General features: G+C 35.7%; 1 protein-coding gene across 4 annotated transcripts in view; it reads right to left on the bottom strand.

Moving 5' to 3' along the window:
• LOC121422533 (CD109 antigen-like) overlaps positions 1–17701 on the bottom strand; it is an 83537-nt gene that overhangs the window by 25434 nt on the left and 40402 nt on the right. The window contains exons 9-17 of one of the 4 annotated variants that reach the window (XM_041617667.1): positions 16918–17011; positions 15565–15831; positions 14476–14655; positions 13551–13733; positions 13061–13123; positions 11746–11937; positions 10890–11039; positions 10464–10592; positions 655–778 (exon numbers count right to left, since the gene is read on the bottom strand). In XM_041617667.1, the coding sequence (XP_041473601.1) occupies positions 655–778; positions 10464–10592; positions 10890–11039; positions 11746–11937; positions 13061–13123; positions 13551–13733; positions 14476–14655; positions 15565–15831; positions 16918–17011 (1382 nt within the window). Of the gene's footprint in view, positions 1–654; positions 779–1724; positions 1834–5665; positions 5781–9451; positions 9558–10463; positions 10593–10889; positions 11040–11745; positions 11938–13060; positions 13124–13550; positions 13734–14475; positions 14656–15564; positions 15832–16917; positions 17012–17701 lie in introns of all 4 variants that reach the window. The other 3 variants (XM_041617669.1, XM_041617668.1, XM_041617670.1) reach the window with 3 other exon arrangements.

Below are 17701 nucleotides of genomic sequence, written 5' to 3' on the forward strand. Positions count from 1 at the left end.
TATAACAATTTTGGATGATTGCAAGCCTTTACTTTGGAGTAAAGGACAAATTTTTATTTCAAATCGTAGCCAATCGTAGGTTTCATACAGAGAACCATTGCTGTGCTGTAATCACTATGCATAGCACATTTACAGTATATAGGGATTAGGTTGAGATCTAGGGGCAGGGGGAGAAAGAGAGTCGAATTCGGTGGTCTAATGCCTAATATAGAATTTTAATCAGAACATTTAAATCTGGGCGTATTCATTCATTTTTGTCATGCTAGAGTCATGACTTGCAAATCATAGGGCAAACTAGCTTTTTTTGGTGAGGTCATGTGATTAGGGGCATTATAGGTTCCATACCTAAGGAGTGATAGGAGACTAGGCAAGGTTTTTTTATCCAATTAAAGACATTGAAAATATATAGTATTTGTGAAAACAGTAATTGCTTTTTTAGAAAAGTGCAGCCTAACCCATTGAGCTTTGAAATAAAACACATACATGTATTAAAGTGCATGTATCGAGGTTCAAAAAATGTACAAGGTTTCTTAGCTGGAAATGGGATGCCTTGGAATTAATTCATGTACAGGATATCCCACATGATGAAGACTTGTCTCTTTAATAGTTCTATCTGAAAGATATATTCTGAGTCTGGTGCGAACAAACAACTACCTTGGCCAGGGAGAGCGGCGGGGACGGGGAATGCTGCATCTTCTGGCATGAAGTCAAAGTAGGACCAGTCGGGTTCTTCTTCATACACCAAATTTCCATCTGATATGTAAATGATCCCTGCATTCTGTAAACAGGCATAGAGTGGATTTGGTACCAGTTAAGTGTGGGACTGATATTAAACAGTCTTTATAAACCTTTGTAGAATGGAATTGAATGCCCTTTTTGCTTTTCTCTTATCAAAACTGCTGCTGTCCGGCCTAGAAGCATTAAACAGAATCATGGGAGATGAAAGTCAATGACGAGGCAGACGTATTCAACGACGGTCGTTGATTTCATGAACACAAACGTTGGATTCATGCATGCATTCAGGAGGATCCTTCAAGGTATCTTTGAAAAAAAAAAATCTTGCCAATATATGCTGAAAGTCATGACTATTCCTGCAAAACTAAGGGTTGAATGTTAGTTTTTGGTGTATCAAGCCTTCATGTAATTAATAGAAAATTATCAACATTATTGTTCTTCTTCACATTAGAAATCCACAAGAATATTTCCTGAATTTGACCCATTTTAAGGACTATTAAACATGTAAGATTGAATGATTGGTGACCATGAGTGACAAATAGCCAGGATTGACGGTTGATATTTTAATGATAAACCAATGTCTTTGAAGAAAGAGAAGAGAAATCAAAGAATATAAAATTGACGAATGAAAAAGGAAGCCTTTAAAAGCAAAGCAACATCTCACAAGATACAGTGGTGCTCTAAAGTTATCAAACCACACCAGAAAATGGTTATAATGTGTTCCAGTTCTGCCATGTTCTAGGAATTTAACTGTAAACTCAAGTGATAAAACATTACATTGAATAAGGTTTGTTTCTCTGGGCTTGCCAAACATTGTAATGTTGTCCTAACTTGACACTCAGCATGAAGGAGTGCATTTTGTGGTGGGGTCCACTAACTTTTGAGCACAACTGTACATATATGAATTAGCTGAATTTTGGCATGAACGATGAGATGAACCATGATGAATGTACACTTTCAATCAGATGAGCTCGTGTAATTGGAGTTACCTTTCATTCGAGCAGGAACTGCCTCCAGAAGAACATCATCTGCGTACCACCAATACACTTCATCCTGATATACCAAATTGCCATCAGATATGTAAATAATACCGGCATTCTGCATGCAAGAATAAAAACCCCCACACTGTATTAAGCTTTCTGACTGATTATCCCCTTAACGCAGGAGATCAAGCTGCCTGGGGTGGTGTCCTTATCAATGACCAAGTAAGGATCTTCTGGTCAAGAAAGGTGAAAGACTCAGTATGGTTAATGATCTAAATACCCACACTCAACATGATCTCTGTCACCTATCTATGGTCCAGTGATACCAAGACATCTGGCAACACAAGGGAAAACATGTGAATGATCACTCGACAAAGTTCACAGGAGTGGACAAAAGCTTGCCCACAATATTCCGCCAGTGTCCGCCACACAGGAAATGTTGTTGGCCTAGCAGAGTGCTAACAGTAAGGTCAGTCCAGTAGGTCCATGCTCAGTGACATCTGTTGGCTTGCGAAGTCAAAACATTTATTTCAATGTGTAAGTAATGCATTGTTGTAGCACTAGACATCGCTGCCACATTTATTAGCTGTTGTACCAGGGCCTCTGTTAGCGCATTGCTAACAGTGTTTCTGTGTGGTCAGTACAGGTTGCTAGATGGTTATATCATTTTGCTAGGGTCATTCCATCTGGATTCACCCAGTGGTTGCACCCGACCGTCTCAGAATTCGTTGTAAATTGGTATACATAAAATTCAACATGGCCCAAGCACAAAACAAAAAAATTATTCAAATCAGTCCGTCGGTTCTCGCGCTACAGCCCGCCCTTTTCTCCTTGTTTTGACAAAAATGGGCGTGACCTTCAACTTTCAATGGCCATTGCGTCATAACGTGTTGACCAATTTTCACGAAAGTGGTACTATTTAATAGGAAATTCAGAGAGGAATCCAAAACATGCATCAAATAATGTATTGGAGCGATTTATAAGGTCGTGACCCTTGACCTATTCTTTGACCTTGAATTTGACCCCCGGACAAATAATTTTTTGACTTGATTTTCGTGTATGTTAATTATTTGTATGATATTGACAAAATATGTTAAAACCAATCATGATATTTTATTTCTTCACCTTTAAAAACTCTTCCAAAGATACCATGAAATTTCACTCTAGTCCCACATACTGATATTCATGTTAGTAAAGTGTTCAAAAGTTACATGATTTCTTCTAATCTTAAATCACAGTATGCAAACACATTAAAAGAAATTAAGCTCATCAGTTCACAAATGAAACATTAAACATTTATGCTCATGAGTAGGTATCTGTTTAGGCATTTTGATGTTCAGCAATATATATCATATATGTATATATTCTTCTTAGTAAAGTGTTTACCCGGTACTTTTATCATCAACTTGTTGAGTATATGCTTATTTAAGGATCCCTAATATACATATATGATATATATTGCTGAACATAAAAATGCCTAAACAGATACCTATTCATGAGCATAAATGTTTAATGTTTCATTTGTGAACTGATGAGCTTAATTTCTTATCATGTGTTTGCATACTGTGACTTAAAGATTGGAAGAAATCATGTAACTGGTGAACACTTTACTAACATGAATATCAGTATGTGGGACTAGAGTGAAATTTCATGGTATCTTTGGAAGAGTTTTTAAAGGTGAAGAAATAAAATATCATCATTGGTTTTAACATATTTTGTCAATTTCATACAAATAATTAACATACACGAAAATCAAGTCAAAAAATTATTTGTCCGGGGGTCAAATTCAAGGTCAAAGAATAGGTCAAGGGTCACGACCTTATAAATCGCTCCAATACATTATTTGATGCATGTTTTGGATTCCTCTCTGAATTTCCTATTAAATAGTACCACTTTCGTGAAAATTGGTCAACACGTTATGACGCAATGGCCATTGAAAGTTGAAGGTCACGCCCATTTTTGTCAAAACAAGGAGAAATGGGCGGGCTGTAGCGCGAGAACCGACGGACCGATTTGACTAATTTTTTTTGTTTTGTGCTTGGGCCATGGTGAATTTTATGTATACCAATTTACAACGAATTCCGAGAGGGTCGGGTGCAAAATTGCACTTTCATTGGGTGAATTGGCATGGAATGACCCTATATCATTTTGCTAGCATCATTTCAACTGCTGTGTAATCTAGAATAATACCCATTGACCGACAAACAATAGATGATTGCTATTTTAGGTCAATTCACATTGTACAGTGAATAGCACTTCGTCACACATGTATACGTCTCACTTTGTACATAAAAATGGCACTAGTCTCATCATACCTGGTATCAACATATTCATTTTGCATGTTTTAAAATCAATCAATTAAAAATCCAAAATGCACACGTCTGATTGGATGAAATTCAGGTTGTATCTGATTGTGTTTGATTACAAATCTTTCTCAAATGGGAGAAGAGGTGAACTCCAACCAAGTAGCAAATTTACCATTTCAACAAAGTTCCAAATATTGGAGTGTAAGAGATGGTTGGGTCATTTGGTAATGATAATTCTAGGAATGTTGTGATTCCTCTCGGATTGTCAAATAATGAATAAGCATGTACAACCCCTAGCAGGAAACATCTGTTCTTTTGACAAACACAAAGAAAAGAAATTCCTTTAATTATTAAAAACACAAAAATGAAGAAGTTTGCAAAGTCTTTATTGAAATAATGCCTTGCTTCAGAGTCGATCTCCAGAGACTTTCTTAAAGCATCGGATAGGGTCATCTGTACAAAGTTAACTTGCTAAATGAGAAAGACTATAAAAGATCTCAAAGTTAGAAGTTACTAGGCAATTCATATCAAGAAAAATGAACAATATGATAAAAACACCATTCTCTATTAACTAAAAACAAAAACACCCTAAACAAAGGAGGACTTTTCTCATCAAAAGGTCACAATTTTGCTTCTTCTAAGAGGCATATGGCCTAAAACATGGGAAATGCAAACAGTATTGGATTTATTGGGGCTTTCTCCAGTGACCAGTCCAAGAAATGATGGTTTGATGAATAGAATGATTGATGCAACTGCTACTGGCAGGGAATAAGCTTCATAACCTAATTTTTCTGTAATAGCATGCCTGAAGTTGGGAAGAGATTCAATGCATGCATTAAAGGTAGCAAGGCAGGGCTGAATCATGCAAAGTTCAGATTAAAAAAAGGGAATATCAGCAGTTTTCCATGAACGAATCAGCAGGGGTGTAGTCGAGGGTTGCCCCAAGGCCAAGTCACATGCACAAAGTCTGTGGGAGAAGGAATACCTACGGCACCCTAGAACTCGAAAGCACCAACCTCAACTACCTTCCTGCGAATCAGGTATCTCTGTAATGGCTTGTATGACGCATCCAAACATGTACAAAGAATAAACACAATCTTTACAGAGGGATTGTAAAATCAGAGAGATAGGAGTTACATTACAAGAGTTGTTTGTCTCTAATGTTTGATAGCTGATAAAGCAAGGAAATTTGTGATCACTGTTGCAAAATGTGTTCACTGGCTTTCTAGGAAATTCGGGATCACTCTCGCAAAAAGTGTTCACTAGCTTACAAGTTCACGAGCTAGTGAACACTTTTTGCGAGAGTGATCCCGAATTTCCTAGAAAGCCAGTGAACACTTTGCGAGAGTGATCCCGAATTTCCTAGAAAGCCAGTGAACACTTTTTGCGAGAGTGATCACGAATGTCCTTGTTGACCATAGTAGATTGCGAGACAAATGAATACCCTCTAGCGATTATTTCAATCCGCAATAATGAACCTATTTAGCTGATAAAGCAGTTCATGCAAAGAGCATGGCTATTCTTTTACTAATGAAGCTACTGGTAGCCTAGAGGTAGCATTAACAATGCATTTCCAAGCTGTAAAGGCCAAACTATCAATATAAAAACCAAGATGCAAACCAAGATGCAGCACATTTTTACCTGTTCCTGCATTACCGAAACCCCCAGCAGCCGCAAAAACAGGGACGTGATCTCGAAACCAAGGCCTTCCCACATAAACAACATTGCCATCTGTTATATAAATGATACCTGCATTCTGGAAATACATAATGACATAGTTATTAAAAAGGTGGACACTCTGACCTAGTGGTTCCGTTTGAAACCCACGTATATTACATTATACCCAACTATAAGGGGGAATTCTTAATTAAGAAATACTGTAGCCATTATAACATTCATTTGCTCTTCTGATTAATATAAAAATATATATGAAAAATATACAAAGAAATCATTACATGTATTCTCTAAAGAAAATATATAACACGAGACAAAACAAGTGTTGGGGTCCGTAAGTGGCATGTCACATAAGCTTTCCTTCACACAATGCCCGAATCTGATGGATGAACGTCAAGACTGAGTCACTTCTGTAAAAAGAAACCTTAGATATCCATTGATGCCAACGAAACGTATACCTGTCAACAGATTTAAATAAGTAATACACATGTGCGAACTCACACAAACATAACCTTGCACTTCACTGCCATTGACTGCATAGTGTATCTTCTGCTAATGATAATTTCTGGAGACTGTCCGTCCAAATCATCCTTTCGATAATCCTTCTTTCCAGTCCCCCAAGTCAATATGATTTTAGAAAGAATCCATTAAGGCCATGCCTTGATATGTTAATTTCATTCCGTGTTGCTGGATCGAAAAGGAATGATATTGGTGTACATACTTTTAAATAGTATTGTGATCTGCGAGAATATATAAGCTGAGATTGTAAATGGTGTTCATATAGAGCATACACGCGCATCGCTAGAAATCTATCGATGCTATATATTAAAGTACATTTTTGTCTGTGAACATGACCATTTAGAAAGCAATGTGAAACTGCATGTCTAATGCTATCATCACATTACACAGTGTTGTTGAACATTGTTTCAACATTCACTGTCTCATGATCCAGTGTTTTTTTCTTTGATTTCAATTAGGGACATTTATTTCTGCAACAAAAATGAAATTAAATCAAATGTTGTCCTGAACATTATTCAACATTCAGTATCCTGAGTTCAGCACTGTTTTTTTTATTCATTGATTCCTATATTAAAGGACACTTATTTCTGCAGTCACATCTAATATTGTCATGCACATTATTTCAACAATCTTGGGTTCAGCACTGTTTTTTTAATTACATTATTAATGATAAGGGACTTTTATTTCCACTATTGTATCTTATATTGTCATGAATATTATTTCAACATTCTTGTAATGAATCAGCCCTGATTATTGTTACTTTGATTCCTATAAGGGTGTTTTATTTCTACAATTACATCTAATGTTGTCATGTATATTATTTCAACATTCTTGTAATCAATCAACCGTGATTATTGTTACTTTGATTCCTATAAGGGTGTTTTATTTCTACAATTACATCTAATGTTGTCATGTATATTATTTCAACATTCTTGTAATCAATCAGCCGTGATTATTCCTATAAGGGACTTTTTTCATTTCCACAATTACATCTAATGTTGTCATGAATATTATTTCAACATTCTTGTAATGAATCAGCCCTGATTATTTGTTACTTTGATTCATATAAGGGACTTTTATTTCCACAATTACATCTAATGTTGTCATGTATATTATTTCAACATTATTGTAATCAATCAGCCATGTTTTTGTTACTTTGATTCCTATAAGGGACTTTTATTTCCACAATTACATCTAATGTTGTCATGAATATTATTTCAACATTCTTGTAATCAATCAGCCATGTTTTTGTTACTTTGATTCATATAAGAGACTTTTATTTCCACAATTACATCTAATGTTGTCATGAATATTATTTCTGGTCTTTATTTGAACAAAAAAAAGAGCTGGCTTTCCAGATCTTGCTAGAAATGGATGAAAACTTGCGGATAAAAATTCAACGTAAAGGCAGGTATTTAATTCAATATTAGTGACTCAATAAAATCATTCAAGTTAGGCTTTTACTCTGACACAATACCACTAACAATTTAGATCCAATGTCTGTAATACATTCAAGAAGTTGGTTATGTATTTAATTCAAATCTAAGCCTCTTAAAGAGACTCATCTCGTGTAGTCTTCATTGACTAGTCCAGGTTTTTATTAAAAAAAAAAAATCAGACTAAGTGGCAAAGAATTACAATGAAGCAAGTGTATTTCTTTTTCATTTTTTTTACTGCAATGTAATATCAGATGGTTTCTTGTTAGAAACTCCATCTTTAATTACCTAACTGAACTACACAAAGCTTATTTCTTTAAAGTAGCCTACTGAGTATTGACTGAATGTAATTTAGGTAAAGTGGCTTATCCATGCAAAACAAGTGGAATGCCTCTAGCCGTCTCACCTGCATCACGCGGTTCAATATAGCAGCAGTGCTGACTTTGCATACTACTCTAACTCGCACAAGATGTTCAGTGATACATGGTTACTCTTATGTCCTCTTTTTATGAACTAGACCAATAAACTTACAGAGATATGATGGTTATTCAACAAAAAACCCCAACATGGCCAAAGTTCATTGACCTTACATGACCTTTGACCTTGATCATGTGACCTGAAACTGGAACAGGATGTTCAGTGATACTTGATTACTCTTATGTACAAGTTTCATGAATCAGATCCATAAACTTTCAAAGTTATGATGGTAATTCAACAGATACACCCAATTCGGCTTAAGTTCATTGACCTTTGACCTTGGACATGTGACCTGAAACACGCACAGGATGTTCAGTGATACTTGATTACTCTAATGTCCAAGTTTAATGAACTAGACCAATAAACTTTCAAAGTTATGATGGTAATTCAACAGATACCCCCGATTCGGCCAAAGTTCATTGACCCTAAATGACCTTTGACCTTAATCATGAGACCTGAAACTTGCACAAAATGTTCAGTGATGCTTGATTACTATTATGTCCAAGTTTCATGAATCAGATCCATAAACTTTCAAAGTTATGATGGGAATTCAACAGATATCCCCAATTCGGCCAAAGTTCATTGACCCTAAATGACCTTTGACCTTGGTCATGTGACGTGAAACTCATGCAGGATGTTCAGTGATACTTGATTAACCTTATGTCCAAGTTTCATGAACTAGGTCCATATATTTTCTAAGTTATGATGACATTTCAAAAACTTAACCTCAGGTTAAGATTTCGATGTTGATTCCTCCAACATGGTCTAAGTTCATTGACCCTAAATGACCTTTGACCTTGGTCATGTCACATGAAACTCTAATAGGATGTTCAGTAATACTTGATTAACCTTATGGCCAAGTTTTATTAACTAGGTCCATATACTTTCTAAGTTATGATGTCATTTCAAAAACTTAACCTCAGGTTAAGATTTGATGTTGACGCCGCCGCCGCCGCCGCCGTCGGAAAAGCGGCGCCTATAGTCTCACTTTGCTTCGCAGGTGAGACAAAAATGACTTAATCCTAGTATATTAACTTGAACATTAGTCAAGAATCATATATTCTCTAGAATACGCATTTCATTTGAATCCTAGGATGGAATGTTCTGCACGATCCTACACCTCAATGCAAAAATTAAGCTCCAGTATATGCGTTAAGGTCTACATGTACAAGCTCACACCAGAATTAGGTGCAAAACCGCTATATGATAAAGCTACTATATGTGAAAAATGTGCATGCTGAATATGAATATGAACACGCAAAATGTAAGATGAAGATGTTGGTTAAAGAAGAGAACACATGTTAACACGGCAAACATTTACCTAAGGCTGCATCAGGGGCTGCTGCAAAAGCAACAATTTCATAATCCCAAAAGGGTTGTTCTATGTAGATTATATTTCCATCTGTAATATACACGATGCCTGCATTCTAAAGTAGTATGAGGCACAGTGTTTGAATGAAAATATCAAAACAGTGAGAAAGAGATAAGGCTCGTGCCCAGTAGGAGAAATCAAAATGTAAAACAAATCAATATAAAATAAAAAATTTCAGTGCAGTCACTGAATATGTTCACTTTAAAACAAAAAAATGCTGTAACATTGCAGAGCTCATTATCGTCAAGAATAATAACAAATTGTGCATAAGATACGCATAGCACATACAAGGTAAACAGAACAGAGAGATAAGCAATATTATTATTTAGAAGTGATGAGGGCAAATGCTTGAATTTTCAGGCAAAATAAAGTCATTATCATCATTATCTTTAACATCATCATCATCATCATCACCATCAACATCATATATTTCATCCTTAGAAAATGATAAAATGATTCCTTCCATCTGTCAACAAACAAAAACTCTACAAGAAACAGAATAATGAAGTTGTTTGGTCACATGTAGGAAGAAAGGATATAGTTATTCCCAGAATTCTAATGGAGACTCCATCGAAAAGGGGAAAAAAGAGGGCAGGCCAGCATGAAAAATTACATTGAGTGAAAAGAACATCCTTGACCCAAAAATGGACATAGTAGAACCAAGTAAATGCCATGTCAGATCAAATACGGAGAAAGGGGAACAGAGACCAAGACTAGTTGTTATGATTTGATCAACATGATGCTTTGACCTAGTTTATGATCACAAACACTTCACATACAGTGAATGTAAAGACATTTCCACCTTGCATCAATGGGAACATGATATACATCAGATTTCCTTCTACAAATTTACAGTGCTATGCAATCGAAAACATGAAGTTTACATTCCCTTTTAGGGTGGGGAAAAAATACTGTAAGAAATTAAATCTGATAAAAAGATAATCACTTATCAAATACTCACCCTTAGAATTTCACCAGCATTGATTCCACTTGTAGGATATGGGATGAAACAGAAGGCAAAGTCAAAGAAGGGATTATAACCCCAGGAATTGTCTGGTGTTGTGTCAAATCGCCCAACAGACTCCAATACCTAATAAAACCAAAACATAAATTGAAAAATAGAAAATAAGTCATTTAAATACCATATTGGTAGTTAAAAACAAATTTACATCATTGGAAAAATAACGAGAAGTTTAATCCAACCGGAGTGAACATTCAAAAGACTTCTACAAAGAATTCCTAGGACATTCTAGTGCCTACCTGATAAGTGATTTAAATGAGAGTTGAACAAGCCTATCGAAGGCTAGGACACTTGCAATTATTCAAATAACATATTGCCTATAATAGCTAAGATACATACAATTGATTCCTAGATTTTATTTCCTACCTGGTTATGAGTGATGTCGTTGCCATCAGCCAAGAGTTGGACACTCCTATCAATAGCCAGGACTCCTACAAAGGCTCCAGGAGTGGTTTCTACATCAAAGCTTACACGGTCGCCAGGTTCTCCCATCTTCTTACTGAAGCTAGCACTCACCTAGAGAATAAACAACAAATACTACATATAATAATAATAACAGCTGGATTTATAAACCGCCTTTTGCCTGCTATTATTACCCCGGTTTAAGCTTGAGCTACCATCAGAGGTGCTCAGTACATTCAAGGAAATAATCCTGCTGGGTAACATTCACCTCACCTGGGTCAAGTGCAGCACAGAGTGGATAGATTTTTTGCTGAAGGAAAACACGCCATGGCAAGGATTCGAACCACAACCCTCTCTTTGACAGAGTCAGAAACACTAGACCATGACGCGGCCAAAATATACTCTGATTAATGGAAGTAGCCTTGAAAAAAAATATGATTGCAATCTAATAACGATTCATTAAACTTCTTAGTGTAGATGTCTCTTTGTTGCATAATTTAATACATATATTTATTCCATTATATCTAGTCAACTGTTCTCTTGAGATGCATGCAATCAAGCATTTCCCTGTTCGGCATCTCACTTGAAAAAAGCCTTTTAATAATAGAAATGACATATTTGCAGGCCTGCATATTTGCTCATATTTCTATGTAATTTTCCACTCCAAACATATTACTTTCTGAACAACTGGCCTCATTTTTAATAAATCAATATACCAAATTGATAGGTTAAACAAACAAATGGCTTATTGGATTGCTTAATGAGAGACACAGATATTACCAGTTTCTTCCGGTTTAAAGGAGTTCAAACTGGTTCTCACCGGGTTGTGAAAGACCACATTGACTACAAACTCAAGACTGTCAAGGACCACCTCTCCAGAGTCAGTCAGGAAGTAAACAATGAGTTTGCTCTTAGGGGACATCTCGGCTGTTATTTGTTTTTCAATGACATATTCTGATCCTGTAAGGCCAGAGATAGTCTCGGATACCAAGATATTCCCACGAGATATGATCTAAATCAATAGAAAAAATAGAAACAAAGATATATTCAATGCGTTCCAGAAAAAAAAAACAAGATGTAATCAAAATCAATAGAAAAAATAAAACCAAAGAGATATTCAATGCATCTCAGAAAAAAAAGACAGATATCACAATCATTAAATATAATAGTTCAATTAGACACAAATAGAAAGAGCAGAGTCTCTTGATTTGAGATTAAACACTATGTGAATCATAACATTTTATGACCAATAAAAACAAGGTATGTCAGAGATATGTGCACACAATATTGATACTAATAACATTCTGCCTTCTATAGTACTCAATCATCAGGGGAGCGTTTCATGAAAGGACTTGTCGGATGTTTTATCCGACAGTTACTATAGTAACAGTGCTTCTAAACCAATCAGAATCCAGGAAAGTTGTCAGATCTGACAACTTGTCGGACGGAAATATTGATGAAACGCCCCCCAGGATGACATCTTCAGCCCTTTCCAATTCTATTAAAGTATGTTTACCCCAGTTAATCAGAGTATGGCATGCCTGCATATAATGTATGCACATTCCCCACTCCTTAGGGATTATTTCAGCAATGCTCATATAATTCTTCATAATATTTAGAGATTTGGTGAAGAAAATGTCTCAAAATACAATAAAATTGTTTTTAAGCAATACCTTTCTTATGCAAGGTAGTTGTATCATAAACAAATATTGACCAATCTTTCTGTGCAATTCTTTTTTTATACTAAAATTTTGAACTCATCTTTACTTATGCAAAATTTTCATATCATTTTTGGTACAAAAATCAATTTTGAAAACTAGTAATTTCAGGCAGTAAAGCAATACAATACATTAATAATCTAGCATGTATCATTTCAACAGAAATTTCCTCTCATTCAAAACATCAATACAATAATACTCGTAATAGTAACAAAAGTTTGTCTGTGCTACTGCATTATATTTCTTGCTTCATTATCACACATAAATTAGCAGTGGATATTTGGATCTTGATTGAAGAAAAATCAGAGAAGAAAGTAACAAAGATTGTAAATTAATCAACAGTATTGCATTTTTACTTCTAATTCAATAAACATTGAATTTGGCTTCAATAAAAAAAAACACTGCACTTCCTCTTACCTGATAAGTGAGCTTTCCTGGAACTACGGTTGATTGAACATTGAATGAAGCCATGGAACCAATCTAAAAATAAGATGAAGGAATACAGAAGTGAAATATGATGACATTGATAAACAGATTGGGATGATTTTTTATAATCATACCAAATACCAATTTTCTAGCAATGTTACATAATTATGTACATTTACAGAAAATACATAGAAAATCCTACAAAAATAATAATAATAAAACAAAACACTATTTGGTTCTTCTATAGCGTATATATGACATAAAAATCAAAAATCTCTATGGAGAGCCAGTGACATCATGATTCTTCAATAATTCTAGTTCTGAATGAAACGATCTATGATGGCTGCATTAGAGCCCAATGAGGCTGTTCTGTAGAAATACCACAGTCACAAATGGCCAAGAGGGTCACTCTAGTCATTTACCATAATGACCAACACTCGACAATCACTTGAGTGTGAGAGTGCATCTAAGAATGACTTACCCTAAGTGCATCAGGATTGTCTGGACTGACTTGGATGTAGGTATTGCTTGGAGAATTTGACCTCTGAAGATACTTTGAGGCAGTAACCATGTAGGAGCCAGCCGGGAGATCCACTGGATTGTACCGACGGTCGTATTGTGTCCCGTAACTCACTCTGTTCTGTGAGACTCCTCTGTATTCCGCCTGTACACAGATCAAATCAAGGATATTGATAAAACAACCAAATCATCACCATTATAGTCTGGTTCCGCTGGGGTATTTTGATATGAAGGCAGATGATATGAGGACGATTCATTAAAATATGAAAAAAATACATGTAGTACTATTCAACAGATACATGGAAAAATGCATGAACATCTCTTTTCTTGCCATCTTTAATATTTCCTTTCTTCTCTCTTCCTTTCCTTCCCACTTTCTTTTTCCCATTTCACCACTTGAAAGACTGAGGGGGAAAGGTATGAGATTCAGATGAGAAAGAAAAAAAAATCAGAGATTGTGAAGCAGTTATAAGAAGGGCCAAGCATGATTTACAGCTGTAAAGAAATTCTAAGCTACAGGTTTGTAATAGAAATCATCACATTAGTCATATCAGTTTCAAGGGATGCTGCTTCTGCATCTGGTCAATGAAAAGAATGAAAAGACTTGGGGCTCATTCGTAATCCTTGGTAAATTGCAGATGACCTGACAGTTTCTCTGGTTTATGGTTTGTGATCACGACATCTCATTAAAAAACTGTGGGGATTAGGCTAAGGAATGTGTTTAAGGTTAGATTATGTTTCAATTATTAAATGTATATATTTCCCATGAGAGCAATTGTTGCTTGAGCAAATGAAGTGGAATCAAACAGCTTATCGCAAAGTAGTGATGCATGTATAATAAAATAACTGGATCGACAATAACCAGCTCCACATTTTATTCAACATACCCAAAGTTGGATGGATGTTTCTTTGTTGGATGAGGATATGGTAGTCTCTGCAACACCGGCTTGTTGGTCTATGACAAGATTCTCTTGAATGCAGTCATTACCCCTGCAAACGTCCAGTTTAAGACCTCGTTGACGTTCCTCTTCCGTCAGAGGAGAGCCATCCTGACGAGTGACAACGAGCTGAAATAAAGATGATGAAAAAGATGATAAAAATCCATATTTTATTGTTCGAAATAACATAGACATGAAATGAAATATACTGCCCAATTGATCTTGGGCCCAGCAGCTCCTGTGAAGCACCAGATCAACGAGGCTCTGTCCCTTTAATCGTTGAACGCCAAACGGTAGCAGCAACTCCTATCTTTTAACGTCTTAGGTCCGTTTGAACTCTCAACCTCTGGTTTTGAGACAGACACTCTACCAAATGAGCCAACACCTAAAGGCTCTTCAAAACATGGTCTAAACTAAACATAGCAATAGAGTTAAGTAACTTTTTGTGTACAAAGCTAATAAGTCATAAGGTTTTCGTGACTGTTTTTGTGTACGGATGCAGGATACACCTTTGGTTCCTGGCAGTAAAATTTTGGAAAATTTGAAAGTACCCGCTGCAGCTGCTTTTCATGTGCGATGGTGAATGAAACATGTTTGCTCATCAATAAGTACCATTTAAAGATAAATTCCAGTATTGGTAACGATCTCAAAATGACTTTTTACAGAATCTAATATAATGACCACCCAAGTGTCTATTTGTATGAATAAAAAATATGTGCCAAAAGAATTCTGGAAGAAATTGTGTAATTGCTGAGAAATAAGCAAAATAAGTGCGGATTTGGTAACTTCCGTCGGGTCTCTATTCCAGCAATAATACACTGTCCCACGTGTGCCTATCTGTGTTGGTGATCTTCAGTGTGAATATTTTTCAGCGTAGATTTCAAGATTTCACAAAGTCAGTTTATGTAACTGTACCAGATCTAGATCCTCGATGATATACTGACAATTAAGCCTCGTTTTACAGACTTTCTCATGAAATCAGTGTTTATTGCAACTACTGGCATTTCTCTCTAAATTGTACTGAATTGAATTACTTACATAGACGCGATAAGGCAGCCCTGGTTTGAATGTAGAGCGGCTGATAGACTCCTGGAATACGACTTTGATAGGTTTGGAGTGGTAGAAGACGGTAGCTTCATCAGCTTGCTGCATAATACCTGTCAGGGTCTCTGTTACATTGGCCGTGAACAACAACATCTCATTCTCATACCAAGATAGCTGGCTATCAAATAGGTGTTGTCTCTTGAGGTCCAGAAGTTCGCTGGCTTTGAAGTTAACTTCTGTTTCTACAGTATTAGGAGATAACTGTCACAAAGGAGAAAAGAATGTATAGGTTTACTCACATAATCATGATAATAATTACCATGAACATTACTATTTTGGGGCAATAATAACTCTTCCTGCATTGACCCGTAAAACCTCTGTATGTTGCATTATTTTAGCAGTGAACCCTTCTACGTGGTATAATACTCTCTGTTATTTAGACAGCTATAATCTTAATCTGAACATTTAGAAAGGAAATGTTGCGAAGTAAGCTTGTAGTGTTTAGTGGGTTTTCTTGTCATGTATGAATTTATTGCATTACTAATGAAAAAAAGCAGCATTGCAAATCTTTTTTTAACTTTTTATTCCACATTTCCAACAAAAGTGTAGCCCTTATTTCGGTTCTTGGGTCAGTGGCATGATTCCTTTTGTATTCACCTGCGCAGTTCATCACACAAATGATTATCTGATAAAATAGACCATCCTACTGTGACTAAAGAAAAGAGAGTAGATCTTTGACTAATCAAAGAAAAAAAAAAGCACCTGTTTCATACAGGTGTCAATATCGAGTCCTAACTCCTAACAATGAACCTGACTGTGGTATTGTTTGTGAGGAGGATTTTATTGATTCTTTTCTCTCCATTTGCAAATGAACTTCCTGGGTAAACTGGAGGATGTATTGATTTTTTTTTCAAGAAGGTAGATAATCTCCCATTAAGTGGTTTTGAAAGCAAATGTATATAAAACAAAACTCTGAAAACTTTAAACTACCAGGACAAAAGGGTGTCAATAAGGAAATGTGTGGTTGTGCAGAAATGCGAACGTAAAGCGTCTACAGGCGTGCAATGATGTGAACGGAACGCATGAAGAGTTAATTATATTTGGTATAAACATGGATTATAAGGGTCACAAAGGATCACAAAGGTCATGATGAAAAACACCCACAAACCAAATTGGTGGGAATCAGTCTATCGGAGCCAAACATATGACCTTTAAAAAAATAAATAGCCCCATCGAAGTTATTGTATTATTTGCCTGGTTCATACCATCCAATCACACAAATGACCATCACTGATCATGCCATCTAAACACTTACATGTAGACCATCATATCATTAGGTATATTCACCTGTATTCTTCTTTGCAACTGTCTTGAGTTGGGCTGGTATCGCAACTTCACACCTACCGACAGAGTCCCTTCTACGGGCTTCCCAAATGTGTATCTGCAATAGAATTATTTATTACATATAAATTCATTCATGGCACATTTTTCAATTCAGGTGAGATATCACTCTCTGATAACAAGAGGGCAAAGATTTAAACTACTATTGTATGCATTTATATAGAAATAATCCATTATGCAAACTGAATATTCAAGTCAATTTTAATTTTCAATTCAATTCAATTTTATTCAACCATAAAAATATGTATATACAAATCATATTGTGTAGAGCAATTGCCATTTTCCCTCTGATTTTATTCCCAGGAAAATCTCAGTTCTTGAAAAACTTGTAACTTTTAACAATGAAAAATAATCCAAATTGAACAGAACAGAAAACAGAAACAAACGTCACAATACAAATAATGTGCTGCTCCAAGCATGTTGGGTCAAATCATGCGATAACTTTTATTCGCAGTATCTGAAGCCACAATGAGGAGTAACTTTGGACAATTCTGAAGTTATCAAACACAGAGTACTGGTAAGATGAAAAAGCTCACTGTAAAAAATGAATAATATGAAAAGGAAGATATACTCTAAAATGAAAATCACATACAAATGTACAGTGAGACTGCATATGCACGTAATGTATATACTCTGTAATACCATCTTTCAGGACAGCTTCTTGTAATTCATGTTTCAATGGGGATACTATTCAGGGAAAACTGAATTTGTGTTAAGCAGGTTGTCGCTA

This window comes from Lytechinus variegatus, chromosome 10, assembly GCF_018143015.1.
Source record: "Lytechinus variegatus isolate NC3 chromosome 10, Lvar_3.0, whole genome shotgun sequence".
In the NCBI taxonomy this organism is placed as follows: domain Eukaryota; kingdom Metazoa; phylum Echinodermata; class Echinoidea; order Temnopleuroida; family Toxopneustidae; genus Lytechinus; species Lytechinus variegatus.